Source organism: Leiobunum rupestre, chromosome 8, assembly GCF_980474605.1.
Source record: "Leiobunum rupestre chromosome 8, qqLeiRupe1.1.hap1, whole genome shotgun sequence".
Taxonomy (NCBI): Eukaryota; Metazoa; Arthropoda; class Arachnida; order Opiliones; family Sclerosomatidae; genus Leiobunum; species Leiobunum rupestre.
In genome coordinates this window covers 31,166,404-31,193,666 of record NC_143391.1, presented here as the reverse complement: position 1 = coordinate 31,193,666, position 27,263 = coordinate 31,166,404, and the positions used below count along the sequence as shown (strand labels likewise).

The window sequence follows — 27,263 nt, the reverse complement described above, 5'->3', positions numbered from 1 at the left end:
GAAGGCGCGAAGTACGTCTTTCAACCTCGCATTTGCCTTACGGATAAAAAGAGGCAAACGTGGAAGGTAAAAGCCGCGATCCACGACGATCATTGAAAAAGAAACCGTAAAAATAAATCAACTTCGTGAGCGCACGCCACCACGAAAAAAATGCCACGGGGAAGGGGTAAAATAAACTTAGACGACCTTTCTAGGAAAAGCAATAGGAGTCAGCTGCTATCTGAATCACGGCTAGGCTAAAAGAGAAAACGCCTAATAATCCACTACCAACTGAGCCCAGAGTTTACCTCGACTAATAACGCGAAAAATAAAGAAACGCAGGTGCTATGCGCTTATGATTATTCAAAATAATACCAAGACGAAAGCGCGCATAATATTGTAGTATTTAGTAAAAGAATACGCGCAAATATTAATTAAAAAAATACGCGTCAGGGTACGGTTCGACGCGTACAGAAATTATATCACCACAAAAAAAAAACACGGTAAACGGTAATGCGCGCGGAGGGAGATGGTTGAGGAAAATTCAACTAAAAAATATATATATAAATGAAAGGATTTTTTTGTGTCACAGCCGAGGCCTAGCAAACACGGGTAAAGCTGCTTGGAAAATGTGGAGATTGCCTTTTGCACTACCGAGAAAGGGGGCCCCTCGCTGATTTATTGGTGGTAATTAACAGTCACGACAAATTTTTAGCAGCTAGCGTGGCCCAATTCATTTGAAAATATTAGGACCGGAAATATATTAAAGTAGCTAACTGCTTACTGAGATATAAACGAGATATAAATAACTATTTTTTTACGCGAATGTTAATTAGGAAACAAGCCTTATTTATTATTCACGTTTATACAAGGTTAGGGTTAAGTTAATAGTCCAAATTTACCCGCGCGTTCTTAGCGGTAATAACGAAGTTTTAATTAATTTAAGTAATTACGTACCCAAAATTACGTAGGACTCGTAAATTAATTTCGCAAAGTTCGTCTAAATTAATATCTCTATTTTTTTGGTAGTCTCGTAATATGTCCGTGTCTAACACGATAAAAATGTCAGATTTGATTAAAGAGAAATTCTTTAAAGCTACTTCCAAGATATGGAGTAGTATCAGTGCTACATCACGCAACGTCACCCATGCTTTTTCCTATAGATAAAAAAACGCGCCTAAAATGGCGGCCATGGCCAAAGCTACGAGGTGATACTACTCTATAGATAAAACAGTAATTTTCGTTTTACCTTTAAAAAAATATTCGCGTTGAAATTTGAAACTGGCATAAAAAATATAATCTTTAGAAATAATTTTTTTTTAAGTTTAAAAAAAGGGGAGGCTTAGAGATCGGTTGCGTATCAACCGCAGTTTCGTCCGAAACTAGTAGTCCGGTCTACTCTCTCGATACAGCCGAGCTACGGATCCGATTCGAAGTCGGCCTCTGATCGGGGCAAAAATCCTATTAAAACAATATGGCGGCGTCCACCATAAATCTAACGCGAAAAGCTAGATACGAGCCGCGATATCGAGTTAAAACAGGATTTTGAGAAACTTAATAATAATGAAATCAAATCCAGCAGGCGAGAGAGTTCAAGGCTGGTAAATAGGCCGGTTACAGGCGTTGAATCCACGTACATCTACCCGGGTTGAGTTAGTCGCCCGTCACTCGTACGTGTACGCCTTAAGCGACTGGTAAAGCGAGGGTTAAATAAACGCGGTAGTAAAACCGTAATGTACGAGAAAGCGGGGCACAAGCGGCGCTCGAGACAAGAGGACGTATTTAGAAGTCATTCAAAAATGCGTAACGTCGTTGGAGATTCTAATGAATGGGCGCTTGTGTGGAGTTTTTTGCTCGAAATGTGGCGCGAAAAACGACGGCTCTCCCGTCGCTTCTTTTATTCATTAGGGGGCGCTGCCGGTCCGCCATTTATTTACGGACTAGAAACAAAGTTTCCACTCCAGGAACTTCAGCCGCCGCTAACTTCCAAAAATGACGGCTTCGTATATTCTAACGGATTACGACTGCGGGTTACTTAACGGCTCAATCGAAACTAGGGCGTACGGTAAAGTTTGCATTTTACAAATTACGGATTAAAACGTCAGTTAGAGAAATATCTTTAGACTACTTAGCGCTCTACGTCGGGTAAACGGAGACTTCTTCGGAAGACGGACAAAGGGAAAATAGTTTTCTGATTTATAGTCCAGACTTCACAGCGACAGAGCTGGAAAAATCTGGGTGCGCGATAAAAAGATGTACGCCAGGGAAAATTTATGGAAATTACATATTTCACTCCCCGCCATTTTTCGAGGGCATATATCGATGTTATTTTAATGATCTTTCAAAAAAGTGCGCGCGTTATAAGTGCACACCGCGCGTACACCCTATAGACACCAGTTCGGTTTGGCCTCCCCACCGGCGCGCGGGAGTTCAAAGACGAATTTGCAATGAGTCATTGCGCCTTTTAACAAACGCGCTCTCGGGGTTGGAAGCGAACCCCACCCCCGTTGGGAGAAAAGCCAGCCCCCGTTCCAAATTATTCTGATTTTTAGCTTGTAGGGGTCGCTACTTTAGTTGACTACGAAACTTCTACGAGATAAATCGAGCCCCCGTTTAAAAATTATTTAGATTTCTAACTTTGGAGGGGTCGGTGCTTAAGGGACGTACTGCCACTAAGACCAGCCGAAAAGCAAAATTGCCAAACAAATTGCATTCTCCATTTGCAACCGGATTTGGATATTTTGAGTGGAATGAAACAATATTTTCAGATTCAGTTTCCTCATTTTTCTAAACGGTCCAAAACAGTTAATTTTACTCTTATCAGAACGAACGAATTATTTAAATTTTTACTCTAAAAAATAATAATAATATAAATCAGCTAGGCTAATACCCAAGGCCTAAGTCATCGAGCGACTTTTAAAGCCATTAATTCAGGCAGCCGGGTTACAATGCGTAGGAGGGTGGTGGCAAGCCCTTCATGCCACGCGAGCCAACAGCTCCCTACACCAATTATTACCGTTAACCTCGACAAGTTTTTATGGAAGGGGAAACCGAAGAGCTCGGGGGTAACCTCTTAAACCAGTGGGGGGAGACCTTGCAAACTCAACGCAGAAGGAGTTGTTCCGAGTTTTCACCCAGTGCAACAAGCTGGGATCGAACCCGGCTCCTCTTGCTGCGAGGCGAAAGTGCTAACCACTCCGGCACCCCACCTATATTTCAGGTTTAATAAAAAAAAGACATTTTAATACGTTTAAATATGATTAGAACGCGTAAGGAATTATTACAGTATGTTTCACAAAACTATAAATAAAGATAAATTTAAATTCGCGGACTTTAAGGCCGTTTCGAAATTCCCTGATCCATGGCAGTCCAGCACTAATTATCTCGACTAAAAACCTTAATTGAGGTAATCAAAGGAGGCATTAAGCAGCGTATATTTCCGAAGTATACGTTGAAAGTATCCTCCCCGCCACTACGAGCCGGTGTGCCAATTGAGAGTGCGCGATATAAAAGCGGTGCTGTGTCGAAATCCGTCGTTTCCTGGCGACCTAGCAGCGGCCGAGTCATTAAGTTTGACTACGAAGTTAACCCCACTTTATTCTCCCTCGACTCGACCGAGAGAGGCATTAAGCCCGTCAGTGAAGCTATTATAAAGTTTAATATAAAGGACGTATTTTAGCGAACAGCGAGGGTTAAAAAGGGAAGCCGCCACATTTTTCAAGTGTCAAAAAATACGACGCGGCGAGAGGAAGCACGCGTAAAAGACGCGACAACGTTTCGGAGGACTACAGGCCACGCTCCACCCTCTACTTTGACAGGAACATTTTAATCTGATCGCGGAATTAGGAGCTCCTAGAGAGATTCGTTAGATTCAAGGATGGAAATAGGTGGCTCGAAGGATAAACAAAGTCCCGAGGCGTTACGAAATACTTCAAATCAAACAAAGGGACGAAATCTAAAGGGAGTTTTGACGTGACTACGGTTAGTGTTACCTCGGACCAATAAAACAAAGGACCCGAATTAAACCCAATCTTATACTTGCACAGGGCTGATACTCAAATTCATAACTAATTTTAGTGGAAATAGTACCTAACCTCTTCAAAAATAGTAACCAAAAAGTAACCTAAAAGTAACTAAGAAATAACTTAAAAACACGAATTTGAAGTAAAAATCGGTTTATTGCTTAAAAAAATCGCACTACATTATTTGCTAATTAGGTTTCTTAAAAATATTTGTTATTAGATTATTTTTCTTTTTACCTATATTCTTTTGTATTAAGTCGGCCATTTTCTTTTTGTTAAAAGACGGCATTTTTTATTTCTATGGGCAGTACTAAAATTAAATATGATACAATTAAATATGGTAAAATATTTTTTCGTAGAGATAACCTAACAAATTTCAAATAGTAACTTTTAGTAACCAAATTAGACAAATAGTAACTTTTAGTAACCAAATTAGACAAATAGTAACTCTTAGTAACCAAATTAGACAAATAGTAACTTTTAGTAACCGATTTAAAAAAAAGTAACTTTTAGTTAAAAAAGTAACCCAGTATCAGCCCTGCTTGCATCGTCCGCCAGAGCTCTTACCGAGAAAATCGTCAAACATTTCCACCCAAATTCAAAGCATGCCCATAAAAGCGTCGCGTTCCAGATATTATATTGCGCACGTGCTTAATGTTTGGGTGGAAATCTTTCTAATATCAGACACCAGGGCGCTACGAGCGACAAGCTCCTTTTCCAAATGCGTTTGAAAACTGAAAAAAGGTATCGTTCGTCGAACTTAGCCTATCAGAACCATCGACAGAAGCTCAGATTTCAAGCACCTTTGGAAATTAGCTTTCGGCATTTTAATTTTACATTTTTAATCGTTAGGCGGACCAAATAGATACCCATGTTAAAAAAAACTAGATTCTAAAGGTATTTAGACTAAATTATCCCAAAAAACAGACATTGTCGACTAAGTTATCGCATAAGTCTATAATTATCTTAACAATAAGTATATAATTACGTCTATATTTTATTCACGACAGAAAACTACCGCTACGCCCCCTTTGGTTCGCCATTGAAACCTAGATAGGTAAAGGCTTTGAAGTAGACGCTAATAGTTCTTCCTCGTCGTTGTTCGCAATTTTGACTTTATAAATAATGATACTTGCATTTTAATATAATTTTTGCATCGTTTGCTTATATTTTAATAAGTTAATTTAAGAAAAAATCGTTCTTGTGACATTTTAATTTGTCTGTAGCAGACGCTAGATCATAGGCGCGACCTCGGAGAAACTAGCGCCGTTACGCCATCTAGACTCGTTTCGGTCGCGAATAGAATCACCTTAAAATATCTGTAAAGTGATCTTGAATATTTTAATTAATTTATTTAAAAAAAAGTACTATTTTAGGCTGTTTTCCGACACGCTGGTAGCCCTATTTTGTTCCTGGAATGTGTCATAAGATTTTTTTAATACATTCTTACCATCTATCACGGTGCATTCGCTATGCAATAGACAGTCATTATAACGTCGTAAACCCGAGCCTCTTTTCATCGGCGTATAACAATGACGGGGGAGGGGGGGGGCGTAATGTGACCCGAGACGAGAAAGTCGATGCTTTTTACGCCCCGAAAATTCGGTAAGAAGAGACGATCAGTAATTAGTGACACTATACCACGAACCTCAGCTTTCCGATATCAAAATTGCAAACGAGAAACCGAGGGGGGGGGGAGAGAAGTTATGGAAAGGATTACTATTGAAAACAATGCTTTGGCAAGGGGGGAAGAGATGAACTTTGAGACGCGAAGAAAAATGATAAGTACTAAATGCGCATCCCTATCGATGAACAATAACGCTTTGACAGTAGTCCATGGCGTCACCGACACTAACCCCCCCCCCCCTCATCCTGCTCCCAAAATACTCTCCCCCTCCTATTCCCAACAGAAGGATTAACATAAATATATTTAACCGCAAAAATGTAAATGGAATCGTAAAAAATACACACTCATCCCGTTTATTTAACGAAACTGGGTTATTGACGTATTAAACGCTTCTGGTTTTTTGTACAAATATTTACATTCACGCGATACAAAAGACTAGACAGAGGTAATATTAAAATACGCTTTTTAAAAGCCGCGATATAAATACTAAGTTGTAGTATACAACTATAGAGAATCGTTAATATATGCCGAAACCTTCAATATATATTTTGAACGTCGTTGAAGAGGCAATTTGAACGCCTATCAAAGGTCAATAACGTAGATAGGGGGAAGTTTGAGTGACTCCGTGAAAACAACTTAGGGGCCCCGCCGTCAAACGCTTTAATAGTAATTTGGATGGAGAAATACCATCAACAAATGGAGGTCGTATCGCGGCTGCTATGGAAACGTAAAGCTTGGTCCATGGCGCTGATACGAGCGATAAGGAAGGGGCGATATAACTTGGCAACACGCGGGAAGCTGAAACAATGAAAGGAGGAGGGCTTACCAGCGTTATGATCTTGGGCGGCGTTCCTAAGATGCGAGGGAGACAGAGATCGGGTACTTCCGCGAGAATCGGCCCCGAGATTCGCCATGCTGCGCCGTCTCAACATGATTTTCGCTCGACGCTCACGTTACGCTCTCTATAGCGCGAAAAAACGTGGAAGAATACAAGCGCCGTCGCCTTCTTCCTGTTCTCTCTTTTTCTGGCGGCGACGATCGGGGGTGGATCTTTCGAATTCGAAATTATTCGTTACTGCGACAACCGAGACTTCGTTGTCTTCGACAGACTCATGCCGGCTCGAGAAACGACGGGTAAATACGTTTAATAAACAGTCTTCAATCGCATACTTCTTCAAAAAGCCTCCTACGGGACACGGGACGAAAATTCTCGACGAACGTCCATACCACAAAAACGCGTCTTCTTTTTTCCAACGGCGGCGGGCAGCCGAGTCCGTTACGTTACGTAGCGCTCACTGCAGAAACGTCGGCTGCTGTCGGGTCGCTCGCTGCATAGAGAAACGCTACCGCCGTAGCAACGCGCCAAAATTCTAAAGCGAGCGAGGCGCCACCCGACGTCAATCTCTAGCAGTCAAAAGGCGGGGAGTTGGCTGCCACGCCGTCGGCGAAGCCACGGATGAAGCCGAGGCGCAAGCTGCCGCTTCTACGTCATTTCCTCTCCGTCGATAAGAGAGCCGCGGCGTCGATACGGGGTGTAAACGTCACCCTCGCCCAGGCTCAGCCGGCGTAAATAAATGACAATGATAAAAAATCATCCTTAATTTAATTCGCCCGCGGATAAGGATTGGATAGTTGAATAAATAAAAAATGGCGCGTAATATTGGAGTGGGTATTTTAATCAGAAAAGAACTTGGGGGGGGGGGAAACGGCGTCTGCTACTAATTATTCCGTGGATATCATAATAATTAGACCTCACTTGGCGCGCCCTTCGGGGGATTTGCATTCTCCACCCATAACATTTGGAAGGACCAGATGTCCCCTAAAATCTGAGATGGGCACCCCTCCGCCCAATTCAGACGTTTTTGTCATTTCGACTCGATGATCAAATGTTAAATAAATTTATATAAAATATACATCAATATTATCATTTTGAGCCAAACTTGAGTGGCAAGTGTGCATTTAAAAAAAGCGTAAATAAAACGAATGCAAAAAGAAAGGAGCGTCAATTTGGCCTCTCAAAAAAAGAGCGAAAAGAGAGGAGCGCTTATTTGGCCTCTCAAAAAAAGAGCGAAAAGAGAGGAGCGCTTATTTGGCCTCTCAAAAAAAAGAGCGAAAAGAGAGGAGCGCTTATTTGGCCTCTCAAAAAAAAGAGCGAAAAGAGAGGAGTGCTTATTTGGCCTCTCAAAAAAAGAGCGAAAAGAGAGGAGCGCTTATTTGGCCTCTCAAAAAAAGAGCGAAAAGAGAGGAGCGCTTATTTGGCCTCTCAAAAAAAAAGAGCGAAAAGAGAGGAGCGCTTATTTGGCCTCTCAAAAAAAAGAGCGAAAAGAGAGGAGTGCTTATTTGGCCTCTCAAAAAAAAGAGCGAAAAGAGAAGAGTGCTTATTTGGCCTCTCAAAAAAAAGAGCGAAAAGAGAAGAGTGCTTATTTGGCCTCTCAAAAAAAAGAGCGAAAAGAGAAGAGTGCTTATTTGGCCTCTCAAAAAAAGAGCGAAAAGAGAGGACCGCTTATTTGGCCTCTCAAAAAAAAGAGCGAAAAGAGAGGAGCGCTTATTTGGCCTCTCAAAAAAAAAGAGCGAAAAGAGAGGAGCGCTTATTTGGCCTCTCAAAAAAAAAGAGCGAAAAGAGAGGAGCGCTTATTTGGCCTCTCAAAAAAAAAGAGCGAAAAGAGAGGAGCGCTTATTTGGCCTCTCAAAAAAAGAGCGAAAAGAGAGGAGCGCTTATTTGGCCTCTCAAAAAAAAGAGCGAAAAGAGAGGAGCGCTTATTTGGCCTCTCAAAAAAAGAGCGAAAAGAGAGGAGCGCTTATTTCACCTCTGAAAAAAGAGCGAAAAGAGAGGGGCGCTTATTTGGCCTCTCAAAAAGAGCGAAAAAAGAGGAGCGCTTATTTCACCTCTGAAAAAAGAGCGAAAAGAGAGGAGCGCTTATTTGGCCTCTCAAAAAAAAGAGCGAAAAGAGAGGAGCGCTTATTTGGCCTCTCAAAAAAAAGAGCGAAAAGAGAGGAGCGCTTATTTGGCCTCTCAAAAAAAAAGAGCGAAAAGAGAGGAGCGCTTATTTGGCCTCTCAAAAAAAAGAGCGAAAAGAGAGGAGCGCTTATTTGGCCTCTCAAAAAAAAGAGCGAAAAGAGAGGAGCGCTTATTTGGCCTCTCAAAAAAAGAGCGAAAAGAGAGGAGCGCTTATTTGGCCTCTCAAAAAAAGAGCGAAAAGAGAAGAGTGCTTATTTGGCCTCTCAAAAAAAAGAGCGAAAAGAGAAGAGTGCTTATTTGGCCTCTCAAAAAAAGAGCGAAAAGAGAGGACCGCTTATTTGGCCTCTCAAAAAAAAGAGCGAAAAGAGAGGAGCGCTTATTTGGCCTCTCAAAAAAAAGAGCGAAAAGAGAGGAGCGCTTATTTGGCCTCTCAAAAAAAAAGAGCGAAAAGAGAGGAGCGCTTATTTGGCCTCTCAAAAAAAAAAGAGCGAAAAGAGAGGAGCGCTTATTTGGCCTCTCAAAAAAAAGAGCGAAAAGAGAGGAGCGCTTATTTGGCCTCTCAAAAAAAAGAGCGAAAAGAGAGGAGCGCTTATTTGGCCTCTCAAAAAAAGAGCGAAAAGAGAGGAGCGCTTATTTCACCTCTGAAAAAAGAGCGAAAAGAGAGGGGCGCTTATTTGGCCTCTCAAAAAAAAAGAGCGAAAAGAGAGGAGCGCTTATTTGGCCTCTCAAAAAAAGAGCGAAAAGAGAGGAGCGCTTATTTGGCCTCTCAAAAAAAGAGCGAAAAGAGAGGAGCGCTTATTTGGCCTCTCAAAAAAAAGAGCGAAAAGAGAGGAGCGCTTATTTGGCCTCTCAAAAAAAAGAGCGAAAAGAGAGGAGCGCTTATTTGGCCTCTCAAAAAAAAGAGCGAAAAGAGAGGAGCGCTTATTTGGCCTCTCAAAAAAAGAGCGAAAAGAGAGGAGCGCTTATTTGGCCTCTCAAAAAAAAGAGCGAAAAGAGAGGAGCGCTTATTTGGCCTCTCAAAAAAAAGAGCGAAAAGAGAGGAGCGCTTATTTGGCCTCTCAAAAAAAAGAGCGAAAAGAGAGGAGCGCTTATTTGGCCTCTCAAAAAAAAAGAGCGAAAAGAGAGGAGCGCTTATTTGGCCTCTCAAAAAAAAAGAGCGAAAAGAGAGGAGCGCTTATTTGGCCTCTCAAAAAAAAAGAGCGAAAAGAGAGGAGCGCTTATTTGGCCTCTCAAAAAAAAGAGCGAAAAGAGAGGAGCGCTTATTTGGCCTCTCAAAAAAAGAGCGAAAAGAGAGGAGCGCTTATTTCACCTCTGAAAAAAGAGCGAAAAGAGAGGAGCGCTTATTTGGCCTCTCAAAAAAAGAGCGAAAAGAGAGGAGCGCTTATTTGGCCTCTCAAAAAAAGAGCGAAAAGAGAGGAGCGCTTATTTGGCCTCTCAAAAAAAGAGCGAAAAGAGAGGAGCGCTTATTTGGCCTCTCAAAAAAAAGAGCGAAAAGAGAGGAGTGCTTATTTGGCCTCTCAAAAAAAGAGCGAAAAGAGAGGAGTGCTTATTTGGCCTCTCAAAAAAAGAGCGAAAATAGAGGAGCGCTTATTTGGCCTCTCAAAAAAAGAGCGAAAAGAGAGGAGCGCTTATTTCACCTCTGAAAAAAGAGCAAAAAGAGAGGAGCGCTTATTTGGCCTCTCAAAAAAAGAGCGAAAAGAGAGGAGCGCTTATTTGGCCTCTCAAAAAAAGAGCGAAAAGAGAGGAGCGCTTATTTGGCCTCTCAAAAAAAAGAGCGAAAAGAGAGGAGCGCTTATTTGGCCTCTCAAAAAAAAGAGCGAAAAGAGAGGAGTGCTTATTTGGCCTCTCAAAAAAAGAGCGAAAATAGAGGAGTGCTTATTTGGCCTCTCAAAAAAAGAGCGAAAATAGAGGAGCGCTTATTTGGCCTCTCAAAAAAAGAGCGAAAAGAGAGGAGCGCTTATTTCACCTCTGAAAAAAGAGCAAAAAGAGAGGAGCGCTTATTTGGCCTCTCAAAAAAAGAGCGAAAAGAGAGGAGCGCTTATTTGGCCTCTCAAAAAAAGAGCGAAAAGAGAGGAGCGCTTATTTGGCCTATCAAAAAAAGAGCGAAAAGAGAGGAGCGCTTATTTGGCCTCTCAAAAAAAGAGCGAAAAGAGAGGAGCGCTTATTTCACCTCTGAAAAAAGAGCGAAAAGAGAGGAGCGCTTATTTGGCCTCTCAAAAAAAAAGAGCGAAAAGAGAGGAGCGCTTATTTGGCCTCTCAAAAAAAGAGCGAAAAGAGAGGAGCGCTTATTTGGCCTCTCAAAAAAAAAGAGCGAAAAGAGAGGAGCGCTTATTTGGCCTCTCAAAAAAAAGAGCGAAAAGAGAGGAGCGCTTATTTGGCCTCTCAAAAAAAAGAGCGAAAAGAGAGGAGCGCTTATTTGGCCTCTCAAAAAAAGAGCGAAAAGAGAGGAGCGCTTATTTGGCCTCTCAAAAAAAAAGAGCGAAAAGAGAGGAGCGCTTATTTGGCCTCTCAAAAAAAGAGCGAAAAGAGAGGAGCGCTTATTTGGCCTCTCAAAAAAAAGAGCGAAAAGAGAGGAGCGCTTATTTGGCCTCTCAAAAAAAGAGCGAAAAGAGAGGAGCGCTTATTTGGCCTCTCAAAAAAAGAGCGAAAAGAGAGGAGCGCTTATTTGGCCTCTGAAAAAAGAGCGAAAAGAGAGGGGCGCTTATTTGGCCTCTCAAAAAGAGCGAAAATAGAGGAGCGCTTATTTCACCTCTGAAAAAAGAGCGAAAATAGAGGAGCGCTTATTTCACCTCTGAAAAAAGAGCGAAAAGAGAGGAGCGCTTATTTCACCTCTGAAAAAAGAGCGAAAAGAGAGGAGCGCTTATTTCACCTCTGAAAAAAGAGCGAAAAGAGAGGAGCGCTTATTTCACCTCTGAAAAAAGAGCGAAAAGAGAGGAGCGTCAATTTGGCCTCAAGAAAGAGCGCGAGAAAGAGACGAGCCCTTATTTAGCCTCTCAAAAAAAGAGCGAAAAGAGAGGAGCGCCGATTTTACCGCTCCAAAATGCGTGAGCGTGAGCGGATTTTAGCCTGGCCAGTGCGAGCGGTGAGTGTGCTGAGCGGCCCTTGACGAAAATGCCCAACACTTCCAGTATTTATCTCCATCCCCAGGCATTATTTGTCGCGTAACTAGTCACTTGGTTCTATACTGTCTTCTGACCGTACGTCCGTCACCCGCAAAGTAGTTGCTTAATGCCTTTTAGTTGAATCATCCACAAATATGAGATCCCGAGTGCCATATAGTATAATACTTATGAAACTATATTTTAACCATAAGCTTATATACAACCGTGCGGGCTACACAATAAACTTAAGTTACCCTAAAAATAATAAAAGAACAAAACTAAGTTCAAAAGCGAGTAGCTTTACGTAAATAAAAACGTGAAAACGATTTTCTAGAACGTGATAGCTTAGTCGAGGGAAATAATGTTTTGTAACCGTTATGATTTAAGCATCCTGTTACGGGAAGCGTGCTGTTGCGGAGAGATGCCCCCCTGCAGGGGTCAATTCGTGAAACTTATCTGGCTGGGAAAACGAGACGGCTAAAGGGGGGAGGGAAGACGCAAAAACGGGGGTAGATAAGCACCTGTCGGTTTTTTAAGGAGGAGCCACTGACTACGTATAATATTGCTACGTCTAAATATAATTTTGTTACGCTGAAAAATAAGACGAAAGAAAATAAAAGATTCTAGAAGGACTCGGGTGTAAATTTAAACAAGCTCGCTATAGAAAAGTAAACCCGTGCAAATTTGATACGGTATAATTATGACAAATTGGGGTTATAGGTTTTTTTCGCTCTTGAACCGTGTATATCATCGCGTTAGAAATTAACCTTTATAGAAATGAGACAATTTTCCCGTTTGTAAACGCAGCCAAGCGAAGCTAAAACAATTCCAAGCACATACATTTATAGAGGTTAAGAGCCCAAAACAGTGACGAGAGAATACGTCTAAAGTTTTATACTTTATCAACCCATTTCCTAAGCCTAATAATTCCTATTTCTACACTTGTTAGGCTTGAGAAATATGGAAAATACGTATTTTCTCGACTTAATGAATATTTCCATTACATTTAAATTTGTAACAAAAGGAAGATTAAGGTATTACATTTAAAAATATATAATAATAGAGACGAGATACTTCATGACTATTATTATATATTTTAACAGGGTTGCCACAAAATTTTGAGATTCAAATTCCCTGACTATTCCCTGACCATTTTAAGAAATTTTCCCCGACTTTTTAAGGCCAAAAATTTTTTTATACTTTAAATTTATCAGAAGTTAATAAATTTAAATTTCAGAAAAAGGTTATTGCTATGTTGAAAAAATTAGCCAACTTTCAAGGAAATAAATGATAATCATAGAATTGGTCATAGATCTAGAGTAAAATTACCTTCAAAAAGTGCCAATATAAAATTGAATTCCCTGACGTTTCCCTGAATCTTTGCAAATGCTTAAAATTCCCTGACATTTCCCTGACTTTTTAGGCTCATTTTTTGACATTCCCTGACTTTTCCCTGACGTGTGGCAACCCTGTTTAAATTTAACTTTAGCCATGACTTTTAACAGTTTTAAAATTTATTTATTATTTAATTTCGAATAAAACCTCAAAGGATGAAGCAATCTGCTTGAAAAATCTCCCCTCGCTTGTTTTATAGACAGAAAAATGACGTAAAAAAAAGCCGACCACTTTTGAAGATTGAATTCGGAAGTTTTCCGATAATTATTTTTCGAGAGTTTTCTCGCTACCTGGATTGCCTCCAGTGGATATTGCACTTGGACATTTATTGGAAATGCAATTAAATTCGCGGATATCTCAATTTCTCCGTAAAAAAACCGGATGATGGAAGAGTTGGAGGTCAGAAATATCTGCCATTTTCTTTAAAAAAAAAATCCCAAAACCCAAAATTATTTGCCGTATCTTCCAGTAAAGAATTGAAAAATAATAATAAAAAATTAAATTGAGTTAAGTCTTTTTCGGTTTAAGGGTTAAAAGAAACTTTGTGGTTTTGTTGTTCAAATCGGAGCGCATGATGGGTCAAAAGAACTGGTAACGACGCAGTTCCTCGTCTTTAGTTAGAGGCCACAAAATAGTACCGAGTCAAAATTGCCATTATTTTCAAACGAAGCAAATTATTTTAACAAAAGGAAGGCAGTCAAAGAAGGGCGCTCATGCGAAGTTTCAGCTTCTTCGCTAATATGTCAATTGAAATCCTGAATTAATAAACATCAGAACCATCTACCGGGGAAAATTGTAAAATGGAGTTTTGCCTGCAGCGAGTACATTACGCAGAGTCAAAACAGTAAAATGATAAATAGTACTCCAAATGTTAAGAAAAAACCGATATCGGGTGGTTTTTTAACGCCTGTTCTAGGATTTCGCAGTTCGGTAAGAAGAGTAACATTATGACGTCATTTTACCGCGATTCTCTGGAGTCGAATAGTTCGAATCGGGGTTTCCCTAAATGGCTACCTGCGACCATTTTAGCCGATAAATTCTGCATAAGCAGACGATTTGTCAGTTTTATTTCTTTACTTCCGCTTTTGAGTTCGAGTAGAAAGGGTATCCCTAATACTCCGAAACCAGCGAATAGTTTACGGGCCAGAGTAAACCTCATCTCCGGAACAGGCGAATAAATCGTTTTAGGGTTAAAAAAAGAGTACACTTTTAGTTACAGAACAGCCTAATAAATCGTTTTATGGTAAAAAAGAGTACACTTTTAGTTACAGAACAGTCGAATAAAACGTTTTGGGCTAAAAAGAGAACATCAGAAGTAAATGAACCGAAGTTATCGAACTAGCACTCAGAATCGGAGGGCGTTTTCCTTATGAAAATGATGAGAAAATGGAGTCAAATAAAAGCTAATTTCCATCCCCGTCTTTTGACGCGATAATTTGCACCCGGGAATTGTGGGTATAGCTATTTCTATGTATAAAAAAAGGTTTCATAAAAACCAAAACGTTTTTTTTTCGGCCTAGGAGCGCGCAAAATTTCAAATTTGAGGTCAAAATGTAACTTCATAAGGAAATCGCCTCCAACATGGGGAGTATAGCAGTCTGATAACTTCGGTTCATTTACTTCCGAGAACACTTAATAAATTTATTCGCCTGTTCTGGAATTAAAGTAAAAAAAAAGAGTACACTTTTAGTTCCCGAACAGGCGAAAATAATTATTTTTTTTACCGATATTCAGTTTAGACCCGCAACACTAACCGATATTAACATTACAATCGAGATGAAATTTTCAAGGTTGAAATATTGGATTCGCCGTTTATAATGATCTTCGAACGGAACAATAAGAACTTCAGTGACATAACAAAGCGTGTTAGTACACGCGTTAAAAATTTGTTCTCGTTCCAAATTGCGTAAATGGATAAATCAGTCGGGGCGAGAGAGAGTCGCTTTTTGGAAGTCGTCCAGCCATTCCCGGCCGCCGAATTTCGGCTGGACGGAGCACGCGCGGAAGGATATCACAGAGGAGAAAGTGAAGAACGATGCCCCGCGGAAAGAAGGGAATAATAACCTGGAAGAGAGCCCTCGAAGAAAACATCCAACCCTTTTTCTCTAGCCCCATTCCAACAAACGTCGCCGCGTTTTCCACTATCCAAAATTTTCGTTCGTTAAATATTGATTTCTACTTTCCGTAACAGCTTACGCGTTTTTACCTCCTTCGAAGAAGAAAAAACAAATTTGATATTTTCCCCCAAAAGAAGAGCAATTTTGGATAGTCTTTTTATAAAAATGTCGAGGACATTTTTTTTGGGCTAAAGGAACTACATGTACTCGACGAGTGAAGCGCCCTGGAATACGAGAAGAGTTTCGGAGAAGAAGGGCGCCGTTTAACAGTATACTCGAAGGCCTAGTCGGGGGTAAAAGCTACTCGCCTTTCATCCGCATTGGCGAACTAAAACGAGTACATCGCGCTATTAATTCTAAGCAATAAACGGAAAGAGTACGAGGGGCGACGTTACCAAATCGTCGTGTGAAAGGAAAGCGAAAGGAACCCCCGGCTTTAAGCTAACTGTCAGGTGAGGGCGGACGATCGCCGAAAGATGATAGATCTAATCCACATACGTAAAATACATTTGTAGGGAGTCCCCGGGTTCAGCCTTCGGTAACAGAAAAGATCTCCCGGTGAAAGCGCGCCCAAGAGAGAGAGAAAGGCGGCAGTCAGCGGCCCCTGGCGTCCATCTATAGAGGAATCCGCATTGCAGGAAAGACTACCCCCTTTGAGCGGAGAAGGGGGAGGAATCAACCCATTTCCCCGATTCCATCCCGCCGCGTATCAAAGGCTTTCCCCGTCCACACATATGGATAATAGCCCCTAGGAACGTATTTTTCGCGTACGTAGACTCCGAAGAATTAGAGATGGGGAACGCGAACCAGAGAGTTGGTTGGTTGGGAAAATATACGATATAAGCGCGTGTTGACTCGCGTTATTATAGTCAACAGGCTCTCTTCGACTAGAAGCTTGAGGGCGGCTCTTAAAATTATTGCCTTTCCGAGAAATTAATCCCGAATGGAATTAACAGCGGTTACATTTCGGTTAATATCTTATTAAGCGATCATTTCAATGGGAGAGTGCTATCAAAATAGAACCGATATAGTATCAAATTTCAAGTACTAAAAGAGAAACTATGCCAATAAGTTTCAATTTATCGTGAAAGACATTGTTAATTTTCAATATATTTTCGGGTAAAATGATTTTTGGCCCTTTCCGGTAAAACAAATTAGCCTTTCCAATTTGCATATAACGCCACGTAGCGGCCAACATCAGAAGCTCATAAACTGCCGCAGTGCCGCATGATCCATAAGGCTGACTAGGCTGAATTTCTAGGGTCCCACCAAGAGCATGGAGCCAAGCAAGGGGTCCCAAGGGAGCGGGGGAATGTTCAGGGTTTGACGGGCCCAAAGAAGCCTAGGGCCCTGCCACGGGTTAATACGGCACTGAACTGTCGGATTTATCGTATGTTTCGCAGACGAACATTGGGGCTTCTCGCGTTACCCGCTACGTGGCTCAATGTAAATTGAAAAAGCTTATTATCTATATTGAAATTGCGTATTAATAAAATATTAATAATCCTAAAAATTAAATATTGTAGGTTTCGTTAGAGTTTAAAATTTAATGTATTTATAGCTGCCTGCTCAATCTATATTATCTTTACAACAGCTGTACGTTAAAGCCTGTAACACGAAAATCTAGAAGTCTACACTAACGATTAATATTAACTTGACCACATATTCTAGTCACCGAAATGTTCGTCAGCTTGAGTTAATAAAGCGTTAAGAGAAAATTTCCTATTGCAATTTATGTATAAAGCAAAAATGTTAATCGGCTTAAAACCAGGCTGAACCGGGAGTTTGGAAAGAAAGTTGAGACGCAAAAGCGGGATAATTTGATTACGGTCCGAAAAGGCGAAGGGGGAAATCTCACTTACTCCATTTCTCGCGGGGAACGGAGGGCGCTTCCCTTTTTGTTATCGTTTACCGCCACGAGGGGGCGCTAGGGAGCGGTGGGAGAGTGCGGGGGGTGGAACTAAATCCTAAAAGGGGTTAAAATAGTCGTTACCGAGACATCGTTAAGTCACAATTTTGGTTATTCAATTAATCAATTCGACCGCTAGTCCAGAAAGGCGCTGTTTAGTTTTAATCTACCTTTCATAAATCTAGATAAACATTTTAAGATGAAGAAAAACAAGATGTCACGGACATTTAAGTATACACAATTCCCCGATGTATTAACTATATTTTAAATATTAAATTTAAATTTCAATAAATTTTCAATCATCTTGTACATTAACTTAATAAACTCAAGAAGAATTTTATCGAAAATGAATTTTTCGAGTTACCTGGTTTTGGAAATAAGGTAGCGAAACGCAAACATGTTAATTTAAATTGATTTCCAAACAAACCGAATTGTTCGGGTTACCTGGTTTTGGAAATAAGGAAGCGAAACGCGAACGAGTTAGATGGCGCCTGTATCAATATTTCTTTTTATAAAATAACCTTGGCCATCTTGTTCAAATGTTGCCTCCCCGCTTCAGCTGTGGATCCGTTTTCTCTCTCACTAAAGAGCTTATGAACTCATTCTTAGGCATTGGCTGAACTATTCCAGGGCAACATTTCAACAAGTTGGGCAAGCGTAAAGCCATTTTAAAAAATCAACTATTGGTACGAAATTTAAATTTCACTAGCCTGAAATCTCAGTTAAAATTAAAATTGCGTAATGCAACCGAAAACGTAGTTCAGAAATGATCAGTACTAACTAAAAAGATAATTTTCAACCAAGTTGGTCTTAATTTTAAAAAGTATGTAGATTTAAAGTCATATATATATATATCGCCATATAGCACTGAAATGGGCAAATGACCAACTTGTGGGGTCCCGATCTCCAAAATTCATAGCGGGCTACATACCGAGGGCATGCTATTTCCTTTCGATTGAGATATCCCTGGCCCGTCTAAGCCTAATTCTTGGAAATTTATGTACACACAAATCCTTTAGGAATTGTGCAAAAACGATAAAACATTATTTAAAAAAAGGCTTAGAAGTTAGAAACGCATTTTAGTCGTTCAGAACGCGAAACGAAATGGACGGCATTTGTGGCCTATTTTAAGTCTACTCGGAAAAAAAATAGGGTCGGATAACGGATGTGGCATCACGATTTTACCCCGAAGCTAGAAAAGAGACATACACCTTTTAAAAATGTGGCATCAAAACCGGTTAACCGTGGGAACAATATTTATTTAAGAATGAAAAAAAATATTTACAATAAAAATTGTCGCTACGAAGGGCAGAAAAACTTCTTATGGACGATCGAGTTTAATATTCGTATTTATATTTCAAACTTTTATTTGGTAGCTAGCTTAATAAAAAAATAAAATTCAGAATGACCGTGATAATAGGCTAGTTGCGCGGGATATTTTATACACCCCCACCAAAAAAAATATAAAAAAAATCAAGTAGTCCACTGGTAAAAAATTCGACGCTAAAGACGACCCAGAGCCCCGGGCAAATTGGACCGCGATATACAAGGTTACGAACAGTATCTCGGGCAATCCCGTACTTCGCAGATTGTACTTAATACTCGCCTCGTAGTAAACTGTCAGTTGACCGCGATACAGATACATCGGAGAAAAAACTATTATCATCTTTATCACGAAATTTTTGAAGAACTGAAAAAGAAAACGCAATTCCGGAGACTGGAGTCAACCGCAATTTTTCTCTATCGTCTTCGGCGGGGTTGTTCGGCCTATAAAAATAACACATTTCCGACGGGGTCTTTCACTACCCCAATTTCAACCGTCGCCGCCTCCCCGTGACACATTTTACCAAAACACCATTTACGAATAATAATTAGGATATTAAAAATGCGTCTACTTACGAGGAAAACATGTTGGAAGTTTAGACCTATTCCTAATGGCACAAATATTATACAACTAGTCCCATGGAACCGTTTCTTCTAGCGCTCAGTTTTTAATACTCGTCGCGTGACTGGAGGACGGGAGAGAAAAAGACACTAGCTTCCTGAGGAAACCAAAGTATCATCCGTCATCCCCTGATTACACTCCCCGTAACGCGCATGCAGAAACAAAGGGAAAAATGGTTTCGTATGAGCGCAAGTAACATAAGAACAATAAGTATGACACTTCCTATTGCTTCAATGCTAATTTCCTAGCCGAACCTTTTTTCGGCACTGATACTCTCTTAAAGCTGTGACTTGGACTCGCGACTTACCGTTTTCGATGACTACTTTTTGATAAAAAAGTAAGCCTAATATCGGAGAGCACGTTCTGGAGTCGCGAGGGGCTTTGGCTTTGTTTAGAAGCGCGCGTGCGAATCACGCGTGATAAAAAAACATGAGCTCGTGGTTCCGATAAAAAACTTTTTTAACTTTTATCTTTTTAGCCTAATATTCCGCCTATCTATCGGAAACCAGATATTTCGGCTTAGCGGTAGTCTCGCGTATTCTAGATACTAGAGGGCTCTGTGCTGAGAAAACATCTTGCTTACGCAATAACTATGAAAATCAGTTTGGTTGTTAATTGTCATACTTATTGTTATTATGTTACTTATGGTACGAGCTAAGATGACTACAACTCTTTTTTTCGCAAGAACTGCGGATATTTCTTTTTCAAGAAAAGTTTACTTTCGTGAAACACTATCTTAATTAAAATTCTCGCGAAAAAGTATTTTCAATAGCTCTTTTTATAAAGTGATGTGGCCATGTTTTAATGTGGCTCTTACATCACACTGCCCTACGTTTCAGAAACGCATTATCGACCATTTTTGACTTTTTAAGTTTGAATGCTCATCATACTAATTTTAGGGCGCTGATTCTAAATTTCAAGTCTGGTCTAGTTTCCGAGATGTTAAAATGCAAAAACGCATTAAAACCTAAAAGTTTCGAAAATACTCCGCAGAAACGCATTAACGACCGTCGGAAATTTGCAGAAACGCATTATGTCGTCATTAGCCAATAAGTCTTCATTTCGTATAATTTCGTCTGCTCTAATTTCTTCAGCTGCATTCCTAGGGTAACAGTCACAATGGCCGTTACTCAGTATTATTATACCACAAAATGCGTTTCTACCAGGATATTTAGCCAAATATAAACGTACAAAACGCGTTATGTAAAATTATTCCGAGATTTACTTAATTTTGGCGATAGTCGTTGTCATATTTAGATTGCGGACTAAAAGAAAAGATACTAGTTATAGATACCTAAATACTGTAGTATTGTTATTTTTCATAATTAAAAAAAAACGATTTATCTCGAAATGCAATTATTGGAGATAATGCGTTTCTTACTTTTAAAAGTCTACGATCGTGTGATGGCGTCGCGAGGAATATAGGTTTTTCTAAAGCGCGTTTCGCACGTGGACTTCAAAATCCAAACTCTTTATCGACTACAGCGCGTGCCACTCTGCTATAGCTAGTGACGTTGAAAATCCATTTACACGTGACCACCCAAAATTAGTTTTTCACCGTTGCACGTGGAAATACGCTACTATGTTAGGGTATAAAAGCGGGTAAATTAGCCTGATATACCTCATAATGTAAAAGTAGTGTCGCGCCCAACAAAGTCATTGAAATCGGTCACTAATGTAATGGCGACCGAAATGTGGATATTTTTTGTTACAACTCCTTAAATTTTGGTTCTGTAGTTTGTCGATCGGAAGAAAATAGTTGTATAGAGACGTAAGAGGGGAAACATGGGAGCGAACGAAAAACAGTTTTCGAAACGCGTCCCAACATTTATTAAAAGGCTGCAAAATGTACTCCCGTCCCATGTTTTCGGGCTACCTGATAGTTTGCCATAAGGCCAGGAGATGGTTATGTTTGCGGATAATGTGTACCCGTAGGTATTATGACGTAAAACCCAGCATATTTCGATTTAAAGGGACCGTGAAAAGATATTTGGGGAGGGATATTCGAAGCTGGTCGCGGTTGGGGAATAAACAAAAATAAGAAATTCATACCTGAAACGTCGAACGCAAAGCGCTCCGAAAAATTGATTCTTGGTAGCGGGAAAAAATACATTTACAGAAACCTCGGCTGGGTGATTTTGCGCAGACCCCCATAAGCTTAGGAAAAAAATAAATAGTACTATGCACGCTCTGATAAGCTCGGAAATATAAGCAAGAACCGTTGGGAGTTGACATGGCTCATAAACCAAACGTTTCACAATACGCGCATGATGGCAATTTTCGGATATGTCTATTCAAACACTATTATCCACCTTCGTAGTTTCTGCGTGTCAAATGAAAGAAGAACTGACTAATCATGTCGTAATAATAAAATATATTATGCATAGGTTTAAATGCGTTTTAAGACTATACGAGTCTCAAAACTTTATATTTGATAAACCATTTACACTCTTCACGCGTGTCTTAACGAAATCCACAAAGGACCACAATAAATTAATTAGGCGCTTTTAAATATTTAATAAAAAGTTAAGATGATTTTTAATAAATGCAATAAAAAGAGCCTACTTTAAAAAGCTATTTTTTAGCACCGAACGCTAATGCTAAAAAAATTATGACAATGATGTTCACCTAACGCATACTTAGTAAACTTAATAACGTTTAAATTAACCACTCTTCAAAATGCAAGTCAAAAATAGAAAAATACTTTAAAAAAAATATGTTTCGGGAAAGTTTAAAACAAAGTTAAAGTTGACTTACCAATTTACAAGTCAAACTCCATTTTTATATTCAGGGAAATGCTTTACTTTTATAGGGTTGACTGTTGAGATAGATATCAATATCGCTAAAAACTTTCAGAAAAGTTCAACCGATACCATTAAAAATTAATTCTCGAGTAGTAGTAGCTACTGGCCAGATGGCTAAGCCTCTGCCATGAAACTACATCGACAACGACGAATCTAATTTAGGTGCCTTTGAAACCGTAAAGCTTTGTGGGATAGCTCAAGATAATACTTTCTAATAATATACAATTAAATAAACTAACAAAAAACAAACAATTTAAGAAAGAAATGAGCGTAACTAATGCTGCACATTCGGCGCCTCTTTACAAGGAAAAAGAATATGGCGACAATCACAGCTGATTTGTTTAACAGAAAAATAATTCGGAGCGATGTCGCCATCTAGTGTTTTTCCTAATAGCAACGATTGTGTACATTTTTTTGTGGTTTCTAAGAGTGGCTTATAAATTATGATAAAATAAAAAAAGAAGAGAATTTTCTTATTTACAATTTTAATATAATTTACTGGATTGAATGGCACGGCTCCTGTTTACGTTTTTTGGAACTAATAAGCCTCTTACAATACATATAGAATTATAGATGAATTTTTATATTCATTTAATACGCACATTTTAAATTAATTTTTAAAGCTCACGTTTTGAGAAAAAACCCAGTACTTGAAAAAATTGCGCCTTATTGCTTTCATTAATTTTCATTCGCACCTTAAATTTTTAAAAGAAATTGTACAGGAAAAATGATTAGAATATTATTCTAGATTTTAATTTAATTCCTTAAAAATTGCAATTTTTAACCACTATTCCGAACTAAAATACCAATATACTTAAAAATTATAAAATTTTATGTTATTTAAATAAGTTTCAATATAAGAAAATGAATTAAAACGATTCTTTGACATTAAACAATTCCTGAAAATTTCGTTTAAAAAATTTTTGAATAGAAAATTTACAAAGAATTAAAAATTTTCTGAGCAGATGAAACTTATTTAAATGCCGCAGGATCTTAGGGGAATTTTTTAGTGACCTTTCTGATATGCACTGATATGTCTAAACTTTTGTCACTTTAGCAATCTTTATTAAACACTTCTTAAAATGAATAAAATTACTAATAGATACTAAAATTTAGACACAGCGTAAACAAGCATTTTTACAACAATTCTAAATTCAGTTTTATATTAGTAAATTTTAATTTTTGTTTTTACTCCTTTACTAAATGCAGTTATTGTCTATATAGACGTACATTTGGGGATAGTGAAAACCTAATCTAATTTTTAAGTATTATTTTATGTGAAAACTTTTTTCTTTCAGTGATTAATTTTGCTTTAAAATGAAGTCAATCTAAAATATTTTGGTTTTTTAACAGGCACAAATTATTCAACTAAAAAACAGTTACTGTACAATTTAGAGAAATATCTGTAATTTTGGTGTCAGTTGTTGACATATACCACTCATATCTACCAGAATATAGCTTATATATTTAAATTTTTCTCTTTTATATACTCTTTTGTACACTGTCTCAAAATTTGTTTTTTTTTTGTCATTTCTTGCAGTTAATCTCTGTTCATAATTTAACCTCTCAAGTTTGGTTTATTTTAAAAATAAACAAGATAGTCCTAATTGTTCATTGATGATAACATGATGATGATAATGATGGTTTTAAAGTGAATCTGAACAAAAATTACATATTCCTAAATTTATGTACAATGAGCAAAGAACATTAAATTGAAAACAAATCTCGCAAAGTTATAGTTTCATCAGTTTTGGAATCGAGACCAAAAATAGAACGTAAAGAATCACAGGTTTAAACTGGCCATGTCAACATTCAAAAAACCAATGCTGACTAGTTATATTTGTTTGTTTATAATTATATACTTTTTTTCTCTAACCCTATTCTATTTTATATATTTTTCTTGTACAACAACGAAAAATGATACTGAAGACATTAAAAAAAGTATATTTTTTAATTATACACGAATCCCTATCAGCACTCTTGAGAAATAATTACTTTATATACAAAAATTATAGTGCACTATAGAGATTCTTCCTATTTCTCAATTACAAGGTACACTCAATTTAGATTGTTTATTTTCCTTATTAAATGTTCATACACGAAACTAATTCGTGACATATTTGACTATATTGAAAACTATCTCCCGAAATTCTCCTCATCTTTAAGCTTCTATCTTCTGGTCGCGGCCCATCACACACTTCTAGTTCTATCTGTATTCCAGTCGGATGTTCAACAGCCAGGCCTCTTTCCGAAGGCTGAAGAAGCAACGACATCTGGGTGCCTAATTTTTGTTGAATATCTAGTAAAATATCCCTATTGCACATGGAAAATTGGGCGTTGGTGGGAAAAGCCATCCGTAAACTCCCGCTGGGTGTTTTTTGGAGCTCTGTAGTAACCGGTCCGTGAACCATCGTTCCTAATTTATTATAGCCCAAAGTGTGAGTAGCTGGGTCACTCTGAGAAGTCTTTTGATTCAGTTTCATTAATATCTCCTCTTCGCTGCTAGAAAGCAATTCAGGAAAACTATGGCCGGGGGGTGGAAAGGTTTGCCTCAAGTGTTCGGCTTGAATGTAGGAATCTCGAGTTGAATGATAGGTTGTCCATCTTGGCAGTTGTTTAGAGGTTCGATGGGGAGATCCAGGAAGGGAACTAGGTGGGGTGTAGACCCTTTGCTGCTCCTCCTGTTCTTGGGGAGCGATGCTGTAGCCCTCGCTGAAGAAACCAGGAAAGGAACGTTGGATTCCATTGTTTCCACCTCCTTTCTGAAGATTTTCCACAAAAGGTTGTGGGGGCGATACGTAGGTGAAATCGGAAAAGGCAGGAGGAGGAGGAACGCAAATTGAAGGTTCGTAACCAGTTGGGGAAACCGAAGTGTTTTCAGGGTACATAGTCATAGGAGACATGCTGACTTCTCCAGTTTCATCCGTAATACTAATCTGAGGAGGGTAACTTTGTTGGGTTGCAAGAATGGGAACCATGGGTGGAGGTATCATCGATTGATTTAGTAAAGGTGCCAACAAGGTACCATCCGCACTGGCGAGTTCCGTTACATCTTCGCGAATCATGCCTAAATTTTGGAAGGTAGGAGGAGGACTATTACGATGATGCTGGGTTGAGACTAGAGATTGCAATCGTGGGAATACAGCGCTCTGGGGAAGATGAGTCGGTGATTCCGGAAAGGCTGGAGGTGGTGAAGTACGCTGCTGAGGTGAAGAAATTCCAGTCTTACAATAAGGTGGAGAAATGACACCGGCAGTTGGCAATTCGGGTTGATAAATATTACTTGGAGGAGAATTACTTCCGTGATTTTGAGAGAGAGTAGGAGCTCTTTGGTAATTTTGTAACATCACTTCGTGACCCGTAAAATCAACCGGACTGCCCCTCCTTTGCTGCAGGTGCAGCTTTTGAAGATGATGAGCCAAATAACCGGCCGAAGCCGAATTTGTACCAGATGTTGCGGGTGTTTGGTGAATCGGGGAACCTGCAATCGATGGTGGGGAAGAAGCCGATGTTGTAACCAAACTGGGCCCTGGATGAAGATGTCCCGTTCCAGCACCGTTAGTGCAACCCCCCATTGATTGGAGGTGAAGGGAATGACGCCTCTGCATTTCCGCTAACATTTGGGCATCTAACATACCGCTATGTTTCTGCTGTTGGGTAATAAATAAAAGAAGAAGCCCAAGTGTCAATGAAATCAAGTCTTATTAATTTGACAAAGCAATAAAATTACTTGTAGCTGGTGATATTCTTGTTGTAGGGCTTTAACAGTTACCGCGTGGTGCTCCGCTGACGCAGTTCCACCCAGATTTACATTCTGAGCATAAAAGTTCTCCAACTGCGTTCTGTAAGGAGGGACTGTTGTACTACCGTCACTAGCCCTTCGAACAGGGGAAAATCTTTCGGTTGGTGTATGCAAAGGGCTAAGGTCTTTAAAACATTCACGGCCAGCAGCCATAAAAGTGGTAACTTGAATAAAAGAAACAATGTCAGAATTTATTCATTTCAAAAATATATTAATTTATATATACTTGGTTGTTTTTCCATAACGGTTAAAAGCCCTGTCCTGCGTTGTTTGACTGGCTGTTGTTGAGCGGCTTTCCACTGTACTTCTTGAACTTCTTCAGCATTGGCCATAGCCAGTGTATGCCTCTTACTAATGCCACGAGTCATAAGGTACCTTAAAAAAGGACAATACATATTTACTTATTTAAAAATAAAATAAATTATAGTTAGTTATAAAACCTACCTATTTATCACAGCTGAACTTTCGGCCTGCTCCAAAGCTTCTTTTCCCTCGTCTTCTTGGACCGTCAAAGTCTGAAGGCCCTGGATATAAGTTGGACTTCCAGGAGACAACTAAAATATCCAAAAAAAACACCTGTTGTTTACTACGATATTATTATTATTATTGAAACGGGTGGCAAGTCGCGCACTTCGACCATAGGTCCATTGTGCAACCCCCAGCTTGTGACTTTAGGTAAAAAGTCCTATTTCCGACACAAAGTTAAAATCCTCTTGGCCGGGATGTTGAAGGCGTAATGCGTCTCCAACCGATGCATACCGAGATGCTCAAACCTTTGAGCCGCATAATAGTCACAGCTACAGGGAATGTGAGAGGCAGTTTCCTCCTCAGCCAGACAAGCCCTACAAATTAGGTCATCACTGACTCCAATTAGATTTAAGTGTCTGTTAAGTTCGAAATGGCCTGTAAGTAGGGCAGTTAGAGAGCGAGAGGAGCTCTTTTGTTCTCGGCCTAGAGGGGCCTGAGATAAATTCTTTGGCCTGCATTGACCATCCATCTCAAGCCAAAGCTTGAGTTGACGATCCAACATATACTTGGAGACCAGGCTGTGTACCAAGCCACGGGGTTGGTTAAAGCAGGTTCTGGCCCACTAAACCCAGCTTTTGCACCCTCCCTGGCCAAGGCATCAGCCATTTTGTTCCCATGATGCCCTGCCCTTTATGACCAGGTATCCAATAAAGTTGAACTTTATTGTGCGTCCCAAGATCAAACAGGAGATCTAACCAGCTAAGAACCAGTTTAGAAGTGATACTATACTGCTTAAGAGCATTAAGAGCAGCCTGACTATCCGTGTAGTTTCAGACAATAGTCTTCTTAGTCGGCACAGAAGCAAATGGCAGAAATTTCTGCTTAGAAAATAGTAGCATATTCTCCCATGCTTTCATTAAAACCATAGTTATTACCATAAGTAACATAATAACAATAAGTATAACACTTCCTATTGCTTTAATGTTAATTTTCTGACCAAACCTATTTTCGACACTGATACTCTCTTCAAGCTGCGACTTGGACTCGCGACTTACCGTTTTGGATGACTACTTTTTGATAAAAATTTAAGCCTAATATCGGAGAGCACATTCTGGAGTCGCGAGGGTCTTTGGCT

At 39.5% G+C, this 27,263-nt stretch overlaps 2 protein-coding genes across 9 annotated transcripts in view; both read right to left on the bottom strand.

Annotated features, from left to right (window-relative positions):
- The window catches only part of CdGAPr (GTPase-activating protein CdGAPr), a 121,176-nt gene extending 99,012 nt beyond the window's left edge, over positions 1-22,164 (bottom strand). Inside the window, exon 1 of one of the 3 annotated variants that reach the window (XM_090155165.1) lies at positions 21,803-22,164. Coding sequence is in view for 2 of the 3 variants with exons in the window: in XM_090155167.1 (XP_090011293.1) it covers positions 6,455-6,560 (106 nt within the window). In the remaining variant the exon portion in view is untranslated. Of the gene's footprint in view, positions 1-6,454; positions 6,969-21,802 lie in introns of those variants that run through there. The other 2 variants (XM_090155167.1, XM_090155164.1) reach the window with 2 other exon arrangements.
- A 207-nt stretch (positions 22,165-22,371) lies between these two features.
- Sik3 (Salt-inducible kinase 3) overlaps positions 22,372-27,263 on the bottom strand; it is a 36,530-nt gene continuing 31,638 nt past the window's right edge. For 5 of the 6 annotated variants that reach the window (XM_090155174.1, XM_090155172.1, XM_090155175.1 and 2 more), the window contains 4 exons: positions 26,105-26,214; positions 25,887-26,035; positions 25,589-25,824; positions 22,373-25,508 (listed from right to left, as the gene is read on the bottom strand). In XM_090155174.1, coding sequence (XP_090011300.1) covers positions 23,943-25,508; positions 25,589-25,824; positions 25,887-26,035; positions 26,105-26,214 — 2,061 coding nt within the window. In that variant the 3' untranslated portion in view covers positions 22,373-23,942. Of the gene's footprint in view, positions 25,509-25,588; positions 25,825-25,886; positions 26,036-26,104; positions 26,215-27,263 lie in introns of all 6 variants that reach the window. The other variant, XM_090155176.1, reaches the window with a different exon arrangement.